Source organism: Onychomys torridus, chromosome 12 (genome assembly GCF_903995425.1).
Source record: "Onychomys torridus chromosome 12, mOncTor1.1, whole genome shotgun sequence".
Classification (NCBI taxonomy): Eukaryota; Metazoa; Chordata; class Mammalia; order Rodentia; family Cricetidae; genus Onychomys; species Onychomys torridus.
In genome coordinates, this window is record NC_050454.1 from 28,422,864 (window position 1) to 28,447,067 (window position 24,204).

The window sequence follows — 24,204 nt, forward strand, 5'->3', positions numbered from 1 at the left end:
TTTAAAGATAACATTATATGACATAAAATTATTTTGCTGTTGTGCAATGATTTCTGCATGAAAAGTGATATATTTTATGCCATTTTATTTTAACTTTCAGCTGTAGATACTGAAACCAGAGACTGTCTTCAGAGTATTTACAATCTGAACAGTGTGCTGGCAGGAGTGGTGTGTCGGAACAGCACTTGCCACAATGACTCAGTGTTTTTACAGGTATGCAGCTCCTCATAGGATATTGCCACCTGTTTTCCTTTCCTTGTTCTCAGATTTGAACTGGTAAGATGTAGTAGGCTTTCTTGGACCACCAGCCTCCAAATCTTGATACAGAGACTTATTACTAATTATAATTGATCAGCCTTAGCTTTAAGCTTGTTTCTAGCTAGCTTTTTTTCTTTAACTTAAATTAACCCATTTCTACTCATCTATGTGCTGGTCTGAGGCTCATTTACCTCATCTACATACTATCCATCCTGCTTTTCGGCTTCCTTCAAGGCTGACTGGCTGGTTGCCTGGTGGGCTGCGCGCGCGCGCGCGCACACACACACACACACACACACACACACACACACACACACACACACACACACACACACACACCCCGGCTGGCTGGCTAGCTGGCTGACTGGCTCCCCTTTTCTGTCTGCCACCAGCCCTGCCTATACCTCCTCCACTTAGCTATTAGCCATTCAGCTTTTTATTAGACCAGTCAGGTACCTTGGGCAGTCAAGGTAAAATGTTAACACATCTTTACCCAGTCAAATAAATGCAGCATAGACAAAAGCAAGGCACCTTTACATAGTTAAACAACCATTCTGCAACACATCTGTACATAGTTAAATAGTCTATTCCACAACAGTAAGACCTTTTATTGCTAAGTTACGGTTTGTATGATGACGTGATATCATCAGGCTTAGTTCTTATTAGGAGCTAGTTGGACACATGCAGACTATGTAAATATTTCTCAAGAAGGGAACAGTGATAACCAGATCTGTATCATTACCATTTCAATTTATAATACTATAACTTAAGGACACAGATGTGTACATTTGAAATGCGAACTTAAAATTATAATTTGGGTTGATATATAGTCTCAGGCTGTTAAAGAAACATCTTACAAAATTTAAAGCTAATGGTTTATACTTGTGTAGCATAATTTGGAAACTCTTGCACCCATCATTTTATTGAATCTAAAATGTAATCAGCTGCAAGAAAGAAAAACATGACCAATGAAACTGACATGCACATGTAAAGAGAAGAAGATATCCTTAAATTAATTCAACCCACACTCAAGTTTAATGTAAGCAAGTGAACAAGGCAGATGACTGGGCATATTTGGTTACTACAGCTGAATACTTGGGAGTAGTTCATTTGATAAGGAAAAGGGTGTATTTATCTGTTAGGTTTGATGGTTCAAGGACATGCTATCTATAAGAACTTAGATCTGGCAAAGGGTCTTCTGGCTATAATCATGGCAAATAGGAAGGGTAGGAACATGATCATATCTCAGAAATGACAGGAAAGATACTGGGACCAAGCTTGTTCCTTAATAACTTTCCTCTCTTGAGAACTACCAACAGGGTCACATGGGAAGTACATCATACCTCCAGTGATCTAAGAACCTCCATTCAGGCCCTAACTTCTTGAGGCTCTGCCACCTTCCAGTATACCATCCTGAGAAACTAAGGCTTAGTCACAGGACCCACCCTAAATGGACACAATTAGGTGCCACTCAAACCATAACAGTGACAAGCCATGAGATAAAATATGTAGAATTGGATAAATTAAGACATGACTCCCAAGGTTCCTAGTAGTCCCATTACTTAGTTTATATGTTTTAAAATAAAATTAAAGTTAAGAAATGGCATGGCTCTTGCTCTAGTGTTTGGTTCCTAAAATGATATGCCCAAAATACTTACAATAGTCCATTTTTATGAGTAGGCAATATGTTTTCATGTGTATACTCACAATTGTTTTCTTATTCTCAGTGCATTCAACTCCTGCAGAGGTTAACATATAATGTCAAATTTTTCCATTCTGGTGCCCATATAGACGACTTAATTACATTCCTGATTGGTCATATGTAAGTAAGCAGCAAAACATGTAGTTAGATAATTTATTGGTTTATTTTTAAACTAAAACTAGGTAATAGATCATTTCTCCTTAGGTAATGTTATCTAGTTTTAAAAAAAACAAAAAAAATTATTTATTCATTTATTTTTATGTGTATGTGTTGTGCCTGAGTACATGTTTGTAGTACACCATGTATGTGCAGGTACCTGTGGAGGACAAACGTGGGCTTCAGATCCTGTGTGTTGTTCAGTGTGGGTGCTGGGAAGTGAGCCCCAGTCCTCTAAAATTGCAGCAAGTGCCCTGTACCAGAGTCATCTCACCAGCCCTAGCTCTACTGGTTTTTAAACTAAAATCACTCTTTCCTCCACTTGAGTGATTTTAAGGGTTAAGTATCATAAAACAGGTTTAATTTTCATAAGTAAGATTTAACAAATTGATTTAAAAAGAAAAAAATTAATCAAGGTAAACATTGTATGCTCTTTATGGGTGAATTTCATAAAATATCATGGTCATTCTGACAGTTATTTCTGTATTTCTGTGGCACAGTTGAATAGGATAATTTGGTTTCAAAGTATAAACAAAATACTCAGTGTTACTCAGAATTTGATAGTGTTATTTTTACATGTAAGAAAGAACTTAAGCATATTTACTACTTTCTGATTTTGACTAATTAGAGTGAACACTGTGTTTTCTGTCTTTACAACAGCCAATCTTCTGAAGATGAGTTGACAATGCCTTGTCTAGGACTATTGGCAAATCTTTGTCGGCACAATCTTTCTGTTCAAACACAAATAAAAACTTTGGTAAGTTGAGGGTTTGAGGGGTGTGTGTGTGTGTGTGTGTGTGTGTGTGTGTGTGTGTGTGTGTGTGTATTAGGTTATATTCCAAAGTTCTTCCAAGTTTTTCTCTTCTCTTTTTATTTCCGTTGCTGAGTGTGGAACCTAGGGCCTTACACATGCCATTTGTGTACCTTTACTTCTCCTAGATTCTATGTAGATCAAATAGTCTTGTAATTTCTACTTATCTGTGTTGTAAAATGTCCCTTTAAAAAGTAATAATAATTTTCCTTTTAAAGGTAATAACCATGTGTTGAAAAGTTCATAATAGTTAATAAGTTTGTCTACTGTGTACAGTTGTATTTTTTTCAATCAAAACATAGGTCTTTTTTTCCCCCCAATTCATTTTTTTTTTCTCCTACAGAGTAATGTAAAATCCTTTTATCGAACTCTCATAAGCTTCCTAGCACACAGCAGTTTGACTGTGGTTGTGTTTGCACTTTCAATATTATCCAGTTTGACGCTAAATGAAGAAGTGGGGGAAAAGGTAATTTTTTTCTATTTTTGAAATTAATTTTGAGTCCCTGGTGTTTAACATTTTTAAAACATTAAGATGTCAACTTATAGTTTCTTATGTATAATAAACTTTTCCTAATTTTTCAAAGCTGTTTCATGCTCGAAACATTCATCAGACTTTCCAACTGATATTTAACATTCTCATAAATGGTGATGGTACCCTAACAAGAAAGTACTCAGTCGACCTACTCATGGATCTCCTTAAAAATCCTAAAGTTGCTGATTATCTTACCAGGTAAGTTATTTATCAATAATACATCTTTTTTTTTCTTTTAATTTTCAATTTTGTGTACATGAGTGTGGTGCCAGCATGTGTGTATGTATACCACATTTGTGCCTGGTTCCTGTGCAAACCAGAAGAGGGCCTTGGATTACTGGAACTGGAGTTAAAGACATGTGTGAGCTGCTATGTGGATGCTGGAAATTGAACCAAGGTCCTGTGGTAGAGAGCACCCTTAATGGCTAAGCCATCTCTCCAGCTCCAGAACGTTTTTGTTTTGTCTCCAGATATTTTTTGTCACTTACATTTTGAAAGTCAATAGCATTTACTTTCAAAGAGTTTGTTGCATTAGAGTCTTTGTCTTTATTTTCAATATTTTCTTGCAGTTTATTTTATTTTATATATATGGGTTTTTCCTGCAGGTATGTGCACCATGTGTATGTCTGGTCCTTGTGGAGGATAGAAGAAAACATCAGAACCTCTGAAACTGGAGTCATGGGTGGTTGTGAGCTACCCAATATGGGTGCTGGGAACTGACCCCTGCTCCTTTATAAAAGTAATACTCATCCTTAACCACTGAACTATCTCTCCAGACCTTGACTTTAGCATGTTAATTTAATTTTCTCAATGCTTAAATTATGTTGGGATCTTAAGAAATTGGTTCAAATAATTAGTGACTCATCTACAAATAAGAAAACATTTATTGAGCACCTAAGTTGTCCAAGCAATGAGAGACAAAGGAGTCCAACAGCAGCAGGATGTTAAATAATTCCCGATTTTTCATGAACAAAATAGACCTAAGGACTAGGGCAAAATTAACCTTGGGTAGCTGGACTTCTGCCAAACACATTCACTTCAGCATTTCATCTTTTTCCTAAGCATCTGTGATGCAAATGGGTGTCAAGTCAGTGTCATAGATAATGGCATCTTTTCCTTCAGAGTACCTTCCCTTTACCTGGCCTATTTTCTTCTGTTGTGAGTGTCAGAATATCCATGTGTATCTGTTCTGACTGTCATGTAATGCCTACTTAAAAGCCTTATAGTAAATTGAAATTATCTTTTGGCTATTCTCTCAGGAGACAGAAAGATGACCATGTGTAGCATCAGTGTGAGAGGTCTTAATACTCCTTTCAGCCTCTCAGTTGCATTCTCTCCTTCACCCTTCTGTACAGAATAGCTCCCCAAGAACCATGTCTAGCTTGTCTTGTCTCACGGCCATAACATTTGTTACGACCTCAATCCTGAATCTGTTTCAGAGTCTAACAATGTTGGGTTTCTACCCAGATATGAGAAAATCCCACAGCTTTACCTGGGCCAGACCCCTTTTCTTTATTCTGTCAGCTTCCTTTCTTGACTCCTACAATGTCCCATTCAACTATGCATTGCTTTATTTTGCTACCTTTCCTATACAAGCTCACTTTATCTTTATTTCAGATACATGGAAAACAAACTAAGAATGTCATCTGCTTAGAGCTCCTCCTTATTTGCATGCCTAGATAAACTTGTTTCTACACATTCTTTCTTAGTTTTGTCCTGACTTTATTACACTGTGCTGCAAGCCTCTTTCTGTCATCTTCAGTAGAATAGATTTCCTTTCCATTCAGTGCTTCCTGTTCAGTTGTCACTTCTTTCTACCTATGCATGTGTTCAAGCATTAACTTGTCTTTCAACCACTATGTTCCTTTGAGAGTGTTCAAGGTAAATACCCAAATCTAAGCTCTGGCCACATAGCAGCTTTATCTCTTGACCCTTGCAGTGCTAGACAGTGGCTGGAAGCTGCAGCTAAAGTCGGCACCTCGAATCATGGTGGTAAACAACCAGTCAACCATACTGTATGGTGTTGCTGTGTTCTGATAAGTCAAAAGATTGGGTGGTAGAAAATACATTTTTCACATGTAATTTAAGTTGAGATGAGTTTATTGGTATAAACTATGTCATAAATCAAGGAATATCTATGTAACCATTGTAAGCACATTTGGTGTATGAATATTTTTTATTTGAGAATTTCATGCATGTATATAATATATTTTGATCAATTGTACCCCCATTCCTTTGCCTACAGTTCTTCCCCCTTTGTCACTTTATGTATACCTTTAAACCTAGGTATGAACACTTCTCTTCATGTCTTAATCAAGTACTAGGGCTCCTAAATGCGAAAGACCCTGATTCTTCTTCAAAGGTATGTAAAAGCATGACATTTTGTTTGAGACTTTTAAAGACTAAAATGTACAGGAAAATCTTAAGTTTATTGCTCTGCAGATTTAGAATCTGCTCATACTCATGTAACCAATATTAAAATCAGAATGAGAGCATTACAAAGTGGAAACTACTTTAAGTTTTTCTTTTAGAATATTTTCATTAAATTTGTAGGGCATTTTTAGTGTCGTCGTATGCTTTGTCTGTTAAAAGCCCAATGAAGTTGGTATTTAATGAAGACTTTACATTGCACAGGTTTTAGAATTACTTCTTGCATTCTGTGCAGTGGCTCAGCTGCGCCATGTACTCAGTCAGATGATGTTTGAACAGTCTCCATCTGGCAACAACATTCTGGGAAGTCGTCCTAAGAGCTTAGAACCCACTGTGGCTCTACTTCGTTGGTTAAGCCAACCTTTGGATGGATCTGAAAACTGTTCTGTTTTAGCACTGGAGCTGTTCAAGGAAATCTTTGAGGTAATGAAATAATTGACAAATGGACTTTTCTACTTTCATGATGCTCACTTAACAGTTGTTTTATGACACTTTCATGTAAACTTCCAGTTGTTCACACATGGGATAAAATTGACAGTTATAAACCAAACTGTCTGTAATTCAACTACTGAGGTTTTTTTCCTGCAAAGTTACATGTATTAGCATTTTCTATTGAATGCTTTGTATGTATTTTCTTACATACATACGTACATACATACATACATACATGCTTACATACATACAGTTTCTTAAACTGTATCATTTTTTACCCAATATTTATATGATTTCTTATCGTGTGGATACATGTGCTTTGGTTGTTTTCTCTATGTCACATTTTGTCTTCTGCCTTTTATTAATTCTGTAAAATATTGGTCTTAATTAGTGAAATGAGACAGCATGCAGATTCAATGCACTTAGTAGAATGAAGACAAATAATCTTGATCTGTAGATTATGCTACTAGGCAGTTTAGCATTATCTGCTGTTCACCTGCTTTTATACTCATTCAGCCTGTCCAGTCTTCAAATTATTTTTCAATCTCATAATTGGATCCTATACACAAATATATATGTGAGTGATCAAGTCTATTCATTAAAATTTATGTATAAACTGCTTTTTTGTTTTTTGTTTTTCTTGGTCCTGATGATTTTAGCATGTATAAAACCTTTGAAATTATTTGTGGTTTTACACTATTGAAGTCGATCTCTTATTATTTAATTACATTTAGCAAATTCAGGTATTGTCATTAAATATTAAACATATTTAGAATAATATTTAAATCATGGAATCCTTAAAATGCATTTTTTTATAATGTTATGTCTTCATTTGAAGAACAAAGCCAGAGTAAGTCTGAAAGCTGGCTAAAATGGTAAATTGTAAAATGTCGTTTTAAAATAGAAGACTTGAATAAATGGAATATTGAAATAAATGCTAAAAATTTAAAGAATGTGTTAGTTCAATAATGACTGTATTATGTTATGTGTTCCATCTTTATTTTCAATTGTTCTTAATGGTAAATTTTCTAGGATGTCATTGATGCTGGTAACTGTTCCTCAGCTGACCGTTTTGTGACCCTTCTGCTTCCTACAATCCTTGATCAGCTTCAGTTCACTGAACAAAATCTTGATGAGGCCTTAATAAGAAAAAAATGTGAAAGGATGGTCAAAGCCATTGAAATTTTATTAAATATCCTTTACCATGATATAAATGGAAAGTATAAAACCTCCAATTTTGTCTCTATTTGTAATCTTATAATTTCTCATATAGTATCAGAAATATTGTACCAAGGGACTGGGGAGGTAGCTTAGTCAGTAAAATGATTCCCTTGAGAGCATGCAGACTTGATTTCAGTTTCCAGCAACCATATGAAATTGTCAGGCAAGCATGATTGTGTGGGCTTGTAATTGTAGGCCTAGATAAGCAGAGACAAGCCTAGGGTTTGCTGGCCAGCCATCTACTTAATGGGTGACCTACTGTCCATGAGAAACCCTGCTCCAAGTAGACAGACTGTGGTTCTGAGAATGACATCCTAGGTTGTGCTTTGGCCTCCTTATGTGTATGCACATGTGTATATGCACACCTGCACACAGCATGTAGAAATATGCACTTACATAGCCAGAGAAAGGATATTGAACTGAAAATTAAAGTTTCAAGGACACCTGAAAATTTTTTCCAGTTTGCTTTTTCTGTATTTATGTTTAAGTACATTATTTTCTTCTAGATACCTCTTTGAGTATATGTGTGCATGTGTCCACTACAGAGAATCAAACTAAGCACCTCAGTAGTAGGTCAGCTCTTCTACTATTGAACTACATTCCCAACCCAATAAGAACCCATGTCCTTAAAACATGAGCATTTTTTAATTACAGTTTGAGCTTTGAAGGTGTATGCTGAGTTGGCTCCTCATAACTCTGCTGCAGTTTTAGTGCCGGTTGCTGCTCCTGTGAGTCTTTGGTTGATGTATCAGTCCATAAGCAAATACTGATAGAGCTTTCATGATTTAAGCCCCCATTCTCTGTGTTTGTGATTTAATCTACTCATGTGTTTCTTACATGTAGCCAAGGTCAAAAATCACTGCTGTAGAGGCATGCAGTTGCTCTGTTTAACCTTAAAGGTGTTTCATAACTTGGCCCTTTTTTTCTGATATTCATAGTAATTTATAAATTATGAGTATATATAACTCCCCATAATCCATCCAATGTTTATTGAAACATTTTGATCACTGCTGACTAACTAACTAACTAAATAAATAAACATCCAGGGAAGAAATATCTTTTCTCTGGTTTTACCATGTGTCAGACACTTCCATGAGTCTATCTCTTACTATTTACTTAATACTCTTAAGTTCCACTTTTCTAACATGTCTTAAAGCAATTAAAATAATTACACTGGATTGCAGTAATGTCAAAAGTTGTTTGAAATTATTCTAAATGTTCTAAGTTATAGATAGCTACACACTATATACCAAGTATTTGGATTTCTGTGTACCTTAACCAAACTTAACCTCTGTGTGGAGATGACACTCTGAAAATGCACATTGTAAAAGTATTGACCACTATAAAGTGTACCACGCTGATAGAACAACAGTTTACATATGGCAAGATTGACCTGGGATTTGGAACAAAGGTGGCAGATTCTGAATTGTGGTGAGTATTTCAAGTCCAAAATGCATACTGGCTAAAGGCAGTAAAAGTCGTAAAATATAGTTATCATATTCAAGGATCCTCTCTAGCTATGTTCCATTAATTCAAAGGATAGCTGGAAATTGTTAAATTTTGAATTAAAAATTCAATTTATGGATTGCATACTTCTGAAAAGTTTTGACATCTGCAGTTTATATTTCATTAGGACTTTTTTTTTCTCTGCATGCATATGAAAGAGAAGTTAGATTCTGAACATTTCTCTTCTGAAACTTCCTTTTGACATTGCCTTGGTAATTTAATTTTTGCTTCATTTAATCTTACATTTTTAAAGAGAAAAAAGCATGACAAAATGGATGGTTTCATTACCAGAAAGCCAATCCCTGCTGAAAGCTTCTTAATAACAAAGACAACTTCTCTCTTCTCTTTCATACATCAGAGCTTTGGTTAAAGGTAGATGCTCAGAGTAATGAGCAACTTTTATTTGTGCCCCCTCCCTCTCATGAGCAACTTTTCCTAATGAATATTTATTGAAACCCGGTTAAGTGTCAAACCCTATAATTTGTTTCCATTTCTGTAAATAACTGTCAGCAGTTGTATTCTTGAAGAACAAGAATTACCTTTTCACTTTTAAAATTTTGGGTGTGTGTGTGTGTAGTATGTGGTCACTTGGCCACAGCATAGGTGGATGTCAGGACAACCTGTGGGAGTTGGGCTTTCTCCTTCCACTATGTAGGTCCCGTGGATTGAGCTTGGGTCACCAAGCTTGGTGGGAAGACCCTTACCCACTGGACCATCTCACCAGTCCTCCCTTAGACATTTCATTCCCTTTCAGATGCAAAGTGGAGTGAGTGTATGGTCCTGTATAAGTCGTTCTCTACATAGTAGGTTTTGTTTTGTTTTTGCTTTTAATTTTAGACAAAGTTGATTTAGAAACAGTTGCTAAAAATGAAATGAACTATGTTCTAATGCTTGTACTTAATTCAGCAGAAATTTGAACCATATTGGTATTTAAGAGTAGATAATAGTTTGAAATTTGTATTCAGTACTAGTTCTTTCTGGAACTTGAGTACTAAAAATACTAACTTTTTAAAATATTTTAATTCTTAGAAATTTTACTTTAATCTTCTTGTTTTAAAAACAAATTTGGTAGATTTTTCACTTACTTTAGAATTATAGACAAAAATATGCTAATTTTCTAGTTATCTAATTTAAATGTGACTTATTTTGAAGCAAACTTGCCGCTGACGTAATTTTGAAGACTCTTAATTTGATGAACAAACTAAAACAATTAGTTCCTGGTATGGAAGTAAGCTTCTACAAAATCCTTCAGGTAACTTCAGCCTTTTCACACATTTAATTATCATAGGATTCTTTGTATGCACGTGTATACATATGATGTATATTTGCGTAGTCTTGTGGTATGTATGTGTATAGATACATGTGTGGGCATGCATGTGGAAGGTCAGTGTCGTGTGTTTTCTTCAATTGCTTATTATCTTTTATTTTTTTGAGTTAGAGTCTTACTGTCTTGGAGATCACCAACTCAGCTAGGCTGGCTGATCAGTGAGCTCTAGATATCCTTCTGTCTACTTCCCAATCCCAGGGGTAAGGCTATAGATGTGTTGCCATGCCCTGCATTCTGTGTAAGTACTGAGGCTTGAACTCAGCTCCTTTGTCTGAGCAGCATGTCCAGCTCCTCTACCTTGGTTTGTAATAATGCTTGTTTGTTTCTTTCTTGATTTCTTGTTTATTTGTTGAGACATCATATCACCATGTAGGCCAACTTGACTTTTAACTAACCTTTCTCCTGCCTTGACCTCCTAAGTGCTAGGATTCAAGCCCTGCACCATGCAGGTATTTCTATTTTAATAGTCTACATGCTTAGAGGATATTTTTCTTAGAATTGGCCATGAGAAAAAACTTGACAGTTCTGTCTTTTTTAATTAGAATGTTCTCATTATATATCTTAGAAACTAAATCTAACTTCCTCCAGGTTCTAAGGAAATAATTTCCCAGCATTTCCTTTCATTGTTTTGTACATGTAGATTTCTTGATTTATGTTGACATTGAGAAAGACTTGTATGCGTGTGCATGTGTGTGTTTTTGTGTGTGTGCGTGCGTGCGTGCGTGTGTGTGTGTGTGTGTGTGTGTGTGTGTGTGTGTTTATACACCTATGAGAGACACATATATAATGGCTTAAGGATGACTTTGAGTGTAATTTGTTAGGCCCTGTTCACCTTTTTTTTTCTTTTTTGACATGGGGTCTCTTCACTGTTCTGGACCTCACTAAGTAAAGTAGGCTGATGGCTAATAAGCTGCAGGAATTTGTTCCTCTGCCTCCCCAACAGGGGGTTTATAAGCATATACCCAGTGCTTTGTTGTGGCTTCTCTGTATTAAACTCAAATTTACTAACTGGGCCATCTTCCCTAGGTGAGCTTTTAATTTTGATAAGAGTTGGCGGCATGAAATAGTAAGGAGATAGAAAACCTCTGAAAGAGAGGGACGGATCAGATTAGTGCGGGTGTGCTGAAAAGAACACTAGCTTACAAGTTTCAATGATAGTAGATGAAAAGTTCTGGGTGTTATCAGAAAGCAAAATTACAATAGACTTAGTTTAAAGATTTAATTGTATTTTGCCCCCTACTCCCCATCTCTCTACCACTAACCCAGGACTTAAGACATGGTATGTAAGTACTCCTTTACAGGGTTACACTATCAGTTCTCATTTGCTCTTCAAGATCAGGGGACACCTAATTTTGTAAAATTCATGAGTGTTCTTAGCTGAGCTGGAGGAGGTGGGTTTTATAGATAGAAAAAGATTTATCAAAGATGAGTGACCCTGTCCATTACTTTCCTTATAGGAGGAAGGTCTTTCTATGCAACTATAATCTGTTTTGCTTGTTCTTGGAAAACTGGAGCTAGAGTTTTTGATTAAGTAGTATTTAGGCCAAAGAACTTCATTCTGTTTTTTTCTGGTTTTCTTTGTTTAATGAAGGGTTTCAACATTACCCATGTTAATTATCTATATTACCTAGTTTATAAGAGTTATTTAACAAAAATGCAAAATTATTTTTTCTGCATTAAGCTTAGGAAGGATGATGGTGAAATGTTCAGATAGAATGGAAGATAGAGTTGAACCCATAGGTAGTGACCATGGGCTCCATAAGAGCATTTTTATAGTTAATAGTTGGCTGAACTAGTTGCTAGTCAGTGTAGGTTTGACCAAATCATTTTCCATCTTTGTACTTCAGTTACATTTACTGAAAACAGCAAATAGTGATTCTCTCTGGGAGAAATGTGAAGGGATTCTTTTGAGTTGTGAAGGTTGAATTATACTTAAGTACCTACAAAGCATTTAACATCTTAATTATAAAGGCCTTACTACTAATATTTTCTTCATTAATAGTTTTTCTTTAAAGAATTAAGTGAGGGCTGTGGAAATGGCCCAATTAGTAAAGTGCTTAAAGTTTAGATCCTCAGAACCCACGTTAAAGGTGAGTGTGACAGAGTACATGTGTATCTAGCACTGAGAAACAGACAGTGGCCTACAGGGCTTTGTGACTAACTGGTCTAGCAAGTTGGTGAGCTCCAGGTTCCGTGAGAGACTCCATCCTAAAAAATAAGGTGGAAAGCAATAGAGAAAGACACCTTACATAGACCTCTGGCCTCTATACCTGCCTACATATACAAAACATACAAAAAAAGCAAGCCATGTTTTTCATAATAAGTGATTTTAGAGCTTATGGTCCTAGTGTGAAATACTGACATGAGGGACTTTGAAGTGTACTGCTTTGGTCATTGGTTTTCTAATTTGCATTCATTATTTCAAATTTTTATTTGATGGTTTTAATTTAGAAATTATTGAGCATTCCAAGTTTTCATTTATTGGAAATAAAGCTATCTAAATACTATTTGATTTTGAACAATTTAAATTCATTGAAATATTTAAGTCATAATTCTGATAGGCATAAAATAAAACATGAAACCTTTTGCTGGATATTTCTTAGTTTCTCTGTGGATTACAATACAGTATAAATCTGTGCAAGGTGGTAAAGTGTATATTTGCAGACATCAGGTAGGAGTAGTTTAGAATACTCTTACCTTTGACTAAAGACTCAGCAATACGTGAGTCTTACTTGCTGCCTCTTACTTGCTGGTTTCTGATTTGTTTAGGATCCACGTTTGATTACTCCTTTGGCTTTTGCTTTAACATCAGATAATAGAGAACAAGTACAATCTGGATTGGGAATATTGCTGGAAGCTGCTCCACTGCCAGATTTCCCTGCCTTAGTGTGAGTTGTGTTCATTTGCAGTATCTCTTAATACAGTTAGAATGTCACTCTGTGTTTCTTCATAATCCTCCATGCATATTTATTAATAAATTGGTGAACTGCAGATTTTATTGTAATTATCAGTAATCTTTCAAATAATTAAAATTCTGATTTCCCATCATGGAAAAGGACAAAGAAAACATAGATGCAGGTGATTTATCATGTTCTTTTGTCTCATAATCACCTCTTCTGATCATGGATTCTAGACATTGAAGCTTGAACCAATTGCTTTAGTTCCTTTTGTAGAAAGAACTTTTCCTTTCTGGTTCATTTGCCAAGGAGTCCTAAGAACTACATGAACTCAGACTAAGCTGGGAAAGATCAGTGGGGGAGAGGGGGAATACTGAAATATTAAGTGTTTTATCATAAGATGGAGTAGATGATGGCCAGGCCAAAAAAATTTACTACATCCTTTTATTTCAGATAATAGTATACTGAAAATGCTTTGCAGTTTTTTTGTTTGTTTTGTTTTCAATTGAGTTTGTGTGTCAGGGGAAGACAATATGTAAACTGAATGGTTACTATAGTTTACTTGGGATTTAATTTTTAAAACTTTAAGTAATTTATATAATAGAATTTGTAAAAGTCACTTAAGTAATTGAAACCAGAGGTCAATAAGCAGGCCAGTGAACAAGCTTTTGCTTTGTAAATAGTTTTATTACACCAAAACCACACCATTCATTTTAATATTGTCTGTTATCTGTGCTACTTTCACTCTCTAAATGTAAGAGATGAGTTTGTTAATCCATGCTGTCTGTTAAGTGACTTTAGGTACATTTTGCAGAATTACTCATGTATATAGTCATAAATTAAAAGTTAAAGAACTATTGAACTAATATCTGTAGCTGAAGTTTTCCTGTGTCCTGCCTGGCCTGTGGTCAGGAAAAATCTCTCCCACCCACAGGTCCGGCAGCCGCTCAGACCCAAGTAAACACCCAGAGGCTTATATTATTTAAAACTGCTTGGCCATTAGCTCAGGCCTACCACTGACTAGCTCCCACACTTAAACTCAGCCCATTTCTGTTAATCTATATGTCCCCATGTTTTCTGTGGCTTTACCTATGTGCCATTAAATGCTGTTCCCTGGATGGTAGGCTGGCATCTCCTTACTCAGCCTTTCTCTTCCCAGAATCCCCCTTGTCTGCTTATTCTGTCATACTTTCTGCCTTGCTATTAGCCAATTGTTGTTTTATTAAACCAGTGCACAAAAGCATTATCCCACAGCAAATAGCTAAGCCAAATATGTGGTAGTATTGGTTTGGAGGAAAAATATATGGTCTAATAAATATTTTTAATGAACAAAAAAAAAAAAAAAAAAAAAACACTTAACAAACCCAACCCAAAATTTTGGCACATTTGTTTAACAAAATATTTTCTTATTTCTGATATTATAACGTAAATACATTTCTCCCTTTCCTCCCTCAGAGCCCTCTCATACACCACTCCCTACTCTCCTTCTAATTCATGGTTTCTTCTTTCATTAATTGTTATTGCATGCATATATGTGTTTTTTTTGTGTATGCATGCATATTTGTATTTGTTTTTATATGGACATGCCAAAGTGGACCAGGAAAGGCCCACAAGATCTCAGTCCTACACAAAGAACTAATCTTGGAGTGGGTGAGAAGGTAGATAGTGGGGAGAGTAGACAACCCAGAGACCTAGAGTAAAACCAAATACTGCTGTTCATTTAAAAAAATTTAAAAAGCTAGCAATGAAATGATTCCTGGTGCTATTCTGCTATACTCATAGATTAGTGCCTTGTTCAGCCATCATCAGAGAAGCTTCCTCTTGTAGCATATTAGAACAAATACAGATATAGAGACCCACAGCCAGACAGTATGCAGAGAGTGAGGAGTGAGAGACCTTGAACACTCAGCCCTAACCAGGATGTCTTCATCAAATCCCTCCCCTCAGGAACCTGTAAAAGTGGACACAAAAAGAGCCAGAGGGATGAAGAACACCATGAAAGCCAGGCCCTCTAAATCAACATGATCAAAGTTCATATGAACTCACAGAAACTGAGGCAGCCTGCACAGTCTACATTAAGTCCTCTGTTAATACATTTTAGCTTCTAGTTTAGTGTTTTTATGGAATTCCTGAGTGTATGAACACCTGGGATTCTGATTCTTGTGTGTTTTCTTGGGCTCTTTTTCCTTCTGTTTGTTTGTTTTGTCCAATTCCGATGTGTTAGTTTTTTTTTTAATCTTATTATATTTTGTTATTTTATTACTAAAAAAAATTAAAGGTTCATATAATGTCCACCACTATGGAGAGGAGTAGCTAATCATTTATATTACATAGGGCATTAATAATAACCTCTCTGGAGAGGTGACTTTAAACCAAGGTCTTATGGTAAGAGGGAATTCTTACTTCTTCTGATAGTTTCAGATAAAGGAACAGCTCATCCAAAGGCCTTGAATCATAAACAGGATTGGCTTTTAGTGGAGCAGAATAGAAGTAAGATTGATGAGGATATACTATATGAGAAAAAGGGTCAGAGGAGAGTATAGATGGGTCCAGGTGATACCATCTATGATAAGAAGGTTGTTCTGAGTAATACAGTAACTTTGTACTCATTGCAAATACTCTACACTCACTAACTAGTGCTAGAATGCCTCCAAAATTGTCACATATAGTAAGTAGAAAAGAGTTCTCAGGAAAATTGAGAATGTTTCCCCAAACTGCTTTATTGTGGTTACCAAAAATGATTTCCAATATATTTCAAGATGTACAGTCCCCAAAGAAGACTCATTTCAAATACTACCATAGTTCTATAACAACTTTCTGCCTTTTGCTCTGTTTTTGTGATTGCTTTTTCTTCCTGACTCTTATTTAGACTTGGAGAAAGTATAGCAGCAAACAATATATACAGACAGCAAGAAACCGAGCATCTGCCCAGGAAAATGTCTTTGCAGCCTTTAAATCACTATTTTCCAGCATCAGCAAAGTGCTTAACACCACCTCTTTCAAAAGATAATGCTCCTTTGAACATTGAGGAGCTAATAGAAAAACTTCAGGCCGGAGTGATGGTGAGTGAGAAGTAGCACTGTAAGTGGGCTTGTGCTTCGTACTGGCCAGCTGTCAGCTCTGATTATAGCATTTGTTTAAACAACTACAGATGCAAACTTATCCTTTGACATAAAAAGTAAAATCTGGATGTTTTTCAAAGAAAAGAAACAGTATAAAATGTAAACACTTTGTAAAAACCAGCTGTCATTCTTATTCTAGCTCCCTTCCTGCCTGCCCCTTATGGCTTTTAAATCACTGTATGAATACTGAACCTTGCTGAGACAGCCAAATTAGTGAAATATTTGTAACCCACCTGAAAGAACATATATTTTTACTCTTCAGCTTTAATGATTGAGTTACAAAATACTTTCATTTTTCTTTTGTCAAATTTACAATTTTCCAATTTTAACTCTATAAAACCAGGTGAAGGATCAGATTAATGATATAAGAATATCTGACATAATGGATGTTTATGAGATGAAACTTTCCACATTGGCTGTGAGTACAAGCTAATTTTAACTGTGTAATGATGTATGCCTTTCACAGATGTTTTCCTAAACAATGAACATTAACAGTGTATTTTCTTCTAGTCGAAAGAGAGCAGGTTACAAGATCTCCTGGAAGCAAAAGCCTTGGCTCTTGCACAGGCTGACAGACTGATCGCTCAGTATCGCTGTCAAAGAACTCAAGCAGAGACCGAGGTCTGTACACTATAGAAATAAAGTATGTCTGATGCTTCCATAATGAAAAAAAAAGCATGTACAGTACTAGTTACAAGTATGTGACTAACACATGTTGAAACTGAGGTGAAATGCCTAGAGCATTTCATGCAAGTAGTTCTTTTTGTAACTCTCTTCCCTTTACTTTTGGCTACATTATCATCTCAATTTTCTTTCCTACCTGATTGATGAGTGTCAGAGATCCTCAGAATTATTATATTCTGAGCCCTTTCTTCCTTATTTTTCTGTTGTATAGTTTCAACCATTACTAAAAGTCAATGTTCCCAAATTTATGGCAAGCAGAGATCCCCCCCACCAAACACTAAGTAAACTATATTGCCAGATTTAGTCATTTGGGAAATGCTTGAAACGCTGTATAATCAGTGGTAAAGTACTTACCTTTGGCATTAAAATATACTTATAGTATAGTGGTCTGTGTACTGCTTGAGTTTACTGACTTAGAAACCCGGCTTGGTTGGGTCTGAGCGACTGTGGGACTGGCGGGTAAGAGAGATTTGTCCTGACTGGGCCAGGCAGGAAAACTCTAACTACAATTTCCTTCCTGTAATGTTCCCAAGTTTGGCTGATTAACTTTGATATAGTCTGTTACTCAGACACACTGCACTTTAGTGGTGTCTATGTTTTGTCCTTGTTGCTTTATGGCAGTTCCCAAGAGTATTTCAAGGAGTGCCTCATCCTATGTCCAGTGTTTCAGGGTAGTTGTCATTGCTCTCAGATGTCACAGAAATTCCTCAATTTGACAAAAACAAAAAATCTCACTTCACACCACATCTTCCATATTTTGCCAATAACTGCTTATACTGATTTGCATTTTGGTAGAACTCAACCATAGTCTTCTTATATTTTCTTCTTAACTTTGAATTTCCTTAACCCTATTAGAGCACCTTTTTTCTTCCTTAATACCTCATCATCTTCAGTTTTCATTTAAGTGCCTGCCTCCCCACAAGCATTCTTCTTTGTTTTTTTTTTTGTTTTGTTTTTTGTTTTTCGAGACAGGGTTTCTCTGTGCAGCTTTGCGCCTTTCCTGGAACTCACTTGGTAGCCCAGGCTGGCCTCGAACTCACAGAGAGCCGCCTGGCTCTGCCTCCCCAGTGCTGGGATTAAAGGCGTGCGCCACCACCGCCTGGCCCCACAAGCCTTCTGTGATTGTTTTCTTCCTCATGTTTGGCTCTCCTTCTATGCCTCCACCTGTGCTTGCCTCTTCATAGTACTTCCATAGCATATGAAAATCATATTACCTCCCACCCTTACTTGTGATAGATAGTAAAGACTATTTCTGAATCTCCAAGTCCCAATTCTTGGCATATGGTAAGTGCTTTAGAAGTTTGATGATTAAGGTATTTATGATACATACCTTATGGGTTAAAACTTTGTTTAATAGTATGAAATTCTTAGCAGATTCACATGGAATGTATTCATTACTTCAATGAATAAATTATAAAACTGTAGGAATTTGAAAGAGGGATTAAAATCTCTGATAAGTAAAATACTTAAAATATTTTCAGGATAAAGATATCCTAATAATTAGAGAAATCTAACTGAAAAGAAGTGGGGAGAAATAAGCGTGTATTCTATTCATGGATCATGTCTCATCTGGGTTACTTTTCCTGCTGCTGAAGTTAAGTACTTGACTAGAGCAACTGCAGGAAGAAAGCATTGACTCCAAGGGTTCCGCGTGTTTGGAGTGAAGTGACAGGGCATTGCACACCAGTCAGGGCGTCGAGTGACAAGCACTCCAATGCTTTGCTGGGTTTCTCCATTCCATCCATTCCTGGGTCCCTTGCAGGAGAAAGGGTCCCTTCCAAAATAGAGAGGGGCCTTTCCACACCAGCTAACCTAATCAGATAATCCAGAGACCCATTGCCCAGGTCATTTCAGATTCTATTAAGGTGACAACACTAACCAGCGCATCTATTAAAATAATATAAAAGCATAATTTTCTGCAAAAATAAGCCCTCCTTTTTTAGTATTCGTGTTTATTTTTAAAAATATAAAATAAATTTTAAAAAGAAGTACGAATGTTTAATGTCCTTTCCCCCCTGTATTTTTTGTTTGTTTGTTTGTTTTGTTTTATTTTGTTTTGTTTTTCGAGACAGGGTTTCTCAGTAGCTTTGGAGCCTGTCCTAGACTAGCTCTGTAGACCAGGCTGACCTCGAACTCACAGAGATCCACCGGCCGCTGCCTTCCGAGTGCTGGGATTATAGGCGTGCGCCACCACCACCCAGCTTCCCCCTGTTTGTTTTGACTGATAAATTGAACTTCTAAATGCCAAGAAAGGAAATTAGTAATATTGAAAGAGTTTATTCTTCTCACTTCTCTTAGTACCCTTTACATTGTGTGTCTTTTGGGCATTTTTAAGACAAAGTGGTAGATAGTATCCACTCCTTAATTACTGCATATTTAGACTCTGTTCCCTAGCTAATTAGTTAATTCTAGCTTAATTTTAAATGTTAGATCAGTATCAGTGATGTTAATATCTTATTCTTGATTCTTACCTGAAATGAAGAAACTGATGTATGTAAACATAGCAGTTTAGTGTTGATGGCTACCCCTAAGTACTGTATCCTTTCATCTGAATACATATGGAAAGTTAATTTTTTGTCTTTCAGCTTTATCTGTTATTTATCTGTTATTCTGGTCATGCTGAAATTGCTTTTGTCAGAAAAGTCTATTAAGTTAAAAATTACAATGGTATGGTTTTAGTATTCAAACTTTTGAAAGCCAAAATGCTTCAGAATCTGTAATGTTAGACTGATGAGGTGGAACAGTAGGTAAAGGCCTTTGTCACTAATCCTGATCAGTTGAGTTCAGTCCTCAGAACACAAATGGTGGATAGAGAAAACTGACTTCCACAAGTTAGTCTCTGACCCCCACAGATGCACAGTGACATACATGCACTCAGACACACACACTCACACACACACAAATAATTAAATAAACAAATAAATAAGCACAGTGCAATTTATAAAAGTAACTTTTGGGGCCGGGTGGTGTAGTTAGAGTTTTCCTGCCTGGCCCAGTCAGGACAAATCTCTCTTACCTGCCAGTCGATCAGACCCAACCAAAAAAGCACACAGAAAATTACATTGTTTACAAACTGTATGGCTGTGGCAGGCTTCTTGTTATCTACTTCTTCTATCTTAAATTAACCCATTTCTGTTAGTCTATACTTTGCCACATGGCTTGTGGCTTACCGGTGTCTTTACATGTTGCTTCTCATGGCGGCAGCTGGCGGTGTCTCTCTCCAACCTTCTACTTCCCAGAATTCTCTTTTCTCTTGTCCCACCTATACTTCCTGCCTGGCCACTGGCCAATCAGAACTTTATTTACACAGAGTGATATCCACAGCAGGGTGGTGTGACGCACGCCTTTAATCCCAGCACTCGGGAGGCAGAGCCAGGCGGATCTCTGTGAGTTCGAGGCCAGCCTGGGCTACCAAGTAAGTTCCAGGAAAGGCGCAAAGCTACACAGAGAAACCCTGTCTCGAAAACCGCCCCCCCCCCAAAAAAAAAACTTTTGAATGAATACTGTCATGTTGTGGGTGGAAAATTCTCCACTATGAAACTTTTATGCACAAATTTTTAAAACAGTGCATAAGATTACTACCTTCAGGTTATGTATATGAGGCATATATATGTAATATAAATAAATTTTGTGTTTAGATGTGGGTCTCATGTATATGTTGTGTGTGTGGAATATTCCAAAACCCTGAAGAATTTGAAATAATTCTGATTTTCAACCTGAATCAGATTTGGAAGTAGTAAGAATATACTGCTAATACAGTTTCTATAGTCCAGCAGATGCTAAATTAAATGTTTGGTAGCACTTTTAAATTGTGTAATTTATCAACAATAATGTGTGCTCATATTACTTGTGAATTATTTAATACATTCTTTGAAATATGTTAGACAGTTTGTTGTTGTGCCAACATCACATACTTTACTTAAGCTAAGATAATTAGGCAAAATAATCCAGTGGAACCACCAACAGCTATGTGATACATTTTTTTATCCAAGCGTTCTTGCATGATATTTGTATATGTGATAGTGAAAAAGTACATGTTTCTTTTTTTTTTTTTTTTTTTGAGGCACGAACTCTTGCGGGTATGTTAAGAGAGGTTGAGAGAAAAAACGAAGAGCTTAGTGTGTTGCTGAAGTCACAACAGCTGGAATCTGAAAGAGCCCAGAGTGATATTGAGCATCTCTTTCAACACAGTAAGAAGTTAGAATCTGTGGCTGAAGAACATGAAATATTGACAAAGTCCTATATGGAACTTGTTCAGAGGTAAATTAAGTAAAAGTTTTTGTGTAAAGTTAGAACCTAAGTGAACATGCCACATTTCCTCAACCCTTAATAATTTTTAAAAATATTTCTTAAATTGTCATGACACCATAAGATACGTAATTCTTACGAGATTTAAGACTGCCTAAACATGAGCTGAATAAGAATAACAATAGACATATCAAAGTGCATAGGGAAAAGACCGTGAGGCCTCAACCCTACACAAAGAGCTGCAGACAACTAAGGAATGCCGGTAGCAAGAGAAATAGTCTAGTCTAGAGAAGGGCAGACCAGTTGGTTTTCCAATAGCAAATGGTCAGCCCTGCAAATATAGAAGTAATATTACACAGACTCACAGTTTCTATGTATTTTTAGAGTCATAGGTTATCTGGGAAGTAAGCTTCTCACAGACAAGTTTTGTCATTTTGATCACTGACTGATCACCATGGCCTGGAACAAGTAGTGCTTGATAGTGAAGCGCTGCTACTCTAACAGTTATTGAATAAGGGGCCAGCAAGATGGCTCAGTGTATAACGGTACTTGCTACCAAGCCTGGTGACCCAAGTGTGACCCCAGAATACATATGATAGAAAGGGAGAGCCCATGTACTCAGACATTCACATACGCACACCATAGTACACATGAACTCCTCCTGCACACACACATAATCTAAATATAGTTGTAAAGAAATCATTGAATGAACTTAATTGTCACAATTAATATTAATATTAGAACAGACTGGTCATTTCAGCAAGTCAAAATTAGTTAAATATTGGGAATTTCGTGTCATTTTACCTAATACCACAGAAATTTGAGTTACTACTTAAGTTGCCTTTTATTATCATTGAATATAGTTTAGTGTGCTATGCAGTGAGCTAGCTCTTTAGGTAAATTGTGTAGTGAAAGAGCATAAGCATTATATTTTAATAGGCATTTCCAGATCCCCATGCTGCTTTCCTCTGATACTGAGACACTTCCTTGTCTTTTTAGAAATGAGACTACTGAAAAGAAGAACACCGACTTACAGACTACTCGTGAGTCCCTGAACAAACAGATTGAGACAATGAAAAAGCTGAACGAAACACTCAAGCAACAAAATGAAAAGTAAAAGCCTCTAATTCTGTATTCTAATTATTTGTCACTTTGGAAAGACAATGATTCTCTTTCTACATAGAATATTGTTCTTTATTGATAGCTATAGATAGACCTTCTTTTGGGTTACAATATAAATTTGTCGCATTTATAAGTAATTAAAACTTTTAATACCTTTGGGGAGTAAAGTAGTACACGTAATTTTATTCAGTAATTTTTCTTTTATAATTTTAGAACTATTGCTCAGTTGATGGAGAAAGAAGAACAGAGAAAAGAAGTCCAGAGCCAGTTAGTAGACAGAGAATGTAAATTATCACGTAAGTGGCTTTGTTTGAGACACTCTTTTTAGCATATTTTGCTTTGGAAGAAAATCAGAGCATTGGTTTTAGTTTATTACTGCTATTTACTTCCCTTATTTATTTTAAGGACATTGTTTTTATTGTTCTCAACTTTGTGTGTATAAGGATAGCTGGAATAGATGCCATGAGTACAAGTGGTCATGGAGAGGTTTTGGATACTGATTATCTGCAAACGCAGTGCCTGCTCGAAACTACTGAGCCATCTCTTAAGCCCCAACTTCTTTATTCTCTAAATGACTTCCTAAACAACTTCCCTTTTCTTTGAACTTTGATTAAAGCATTTCATTCATTTGATCAAGTAGAAAATGTGGTGGGTATTTTTCTTCAACTCTAGGAATTACAAGAAATAATAGCCCTTTTTAAAATAAAATTCATATGATAACAGCAGGTGGCAGCACTGGATAACAGTTACAACTCTGTAAATGCTGTCATCTGTAAAGTGACCATTCTTGTTCTAAGTCACCTTCCTTACTGCACAGAGACCAAGCCCTCTTTATTGGCCATGTTTTGTGATCTCTGTTTTCCAGTAACCCTTAAACTCTGCGGTCCAGTCCCCTCCCATCCTGTCCTCATTCTGCACCCACCTCCTTCTTGCCATGCTTGTTTAGAACAGAGGAAGTGGGGAAAGACAAAGACTTGCTCTTTTATATACAATACTGGTAAAAAGGAATTTGGGGGTATTTTGCTTTATTTATTCTTTACATTTATTTTGTGGAAGATAGGGGTTGCAGGTAGGTTCCAGAGGTTAATTCAGGTGATGATAAGCACTTATCTTCTGAACCATCTCTCCCCTTGAAGTTAATTTTTTAAGTCAATAGGTTTTATATAAACATATTTCCAACAAGCTATTTGAATTTGATTGTCTTCCTCATCTTTTTCTTTTCCTTTTATAGTAGCTACTTAAGTACATGGCTTTTTGTTTTTGTTTTTAGATTTGCATAAAAAAGCAAAGTCCCAAGAAGAAAAGATTAATGTTTTACAAAAGGAAAAGGAAGATAAGCAGGAAACCATTGATATCCTTAGGAAAGAATTAAGCAGAACAGAACAGATAAGAAAAGAGTTGAGTATTAAGGTAAGAAAGACTCTTCAGTTTTCCTTGCAGGAAAATGAAAAAAAAAATTTTTTTTTAATGGAATGAACATGTGTAGCAGTCTTAGTTAGGGTTTCTGTTGCTATGAATAGACTCCATAACCAAGGCAACTCTTATAAAGGAAAGCATTTAATTGGGGCTGGTTTACAGTTCAGAGATTCAGTTGATTATCATCATGGCGGGACACAGGCAGACATGGTGCTGGAGAGACAGAGAGTGAGATACTGGGCCTAGTTTGCGCTTTTGAGACCTCAAGCCCCCGCCCTTCAGTGACACTTCCTCCAACACAGCCACACCTGCTCCAACAAGGCCACGCCTCCTAGTGGTA

At 36.4% G+C, this 24,204-nt stretch overlaps 1 protein-coding gene across 1 annotated transcript in view; it reads left to right on the plus strand.

Annotated features, from left to right (window-relative positions):
• The window catches only part of Cip2a (cellular inhibitor of PP2A), a 30,203-nt gene that overhangs the window by 4,796 nt on the left and 1,203 nt on the right, over nt 1-24,204 (plus strand). The window contains exons 3-20 of the mRNA XM_036203111.1: nt 101-213; nt 1,986-2,080; nt 2,777-2,873; nt 3,271-3,393; nt 3,512-3,657; nt 5,746-5,821; nt 6,094-6,312; nt 7,354-7,513; nt 8,832-8,973; nt 10,201-10,300; nt 13,145-13,263; nt 16,142-16,334; nt 16,738-16,812; nt 16,905-17,015; nt 21,142-21,338; nt 22,326-22,439; nt 22,662-22,744; nt 23,719-23,858. Coding sequence (XP_036059004.1) covers nt 101-213; nt 1,986-2,080; nt 2,777-2,873; nt 3,271-3,393; nt 3,512-3,657; nt 5,746-5,821; nt 6,094-6,312; nt 7,354-7,513; nt 8,832-8,973; nt 10,201-10,300; nt 13,145-13,263; nt 16,142-16,334; nt 16,738-16,812; nt 16,905-17,015; nt 21,142-21,338; nt 22,326-22,439; nt 22,662-22,744; nt 23,719-23,858 — 2,303 coding nt within the window. The remainder of the gene's footprint in view (nt 1-100; nt 214-1,985; nt 2,081-2,776; nt 2,874-3,270; nt 3,394-3,511; nt 3,658-5,745; nt 5,822-6,093; nt 6,313-7,353; nt 7,514-8,831; nt 8,974-10,200; nt 10,301-13,144; nt 13,264-16,141; nt 16,335-16,737; nt 16,813-16,904; nt 17,016-21,141; nt 21,339-22,325; nt 22,440-22,661; nt 22,745-23,718; nt 23,859-24,204) is intronic.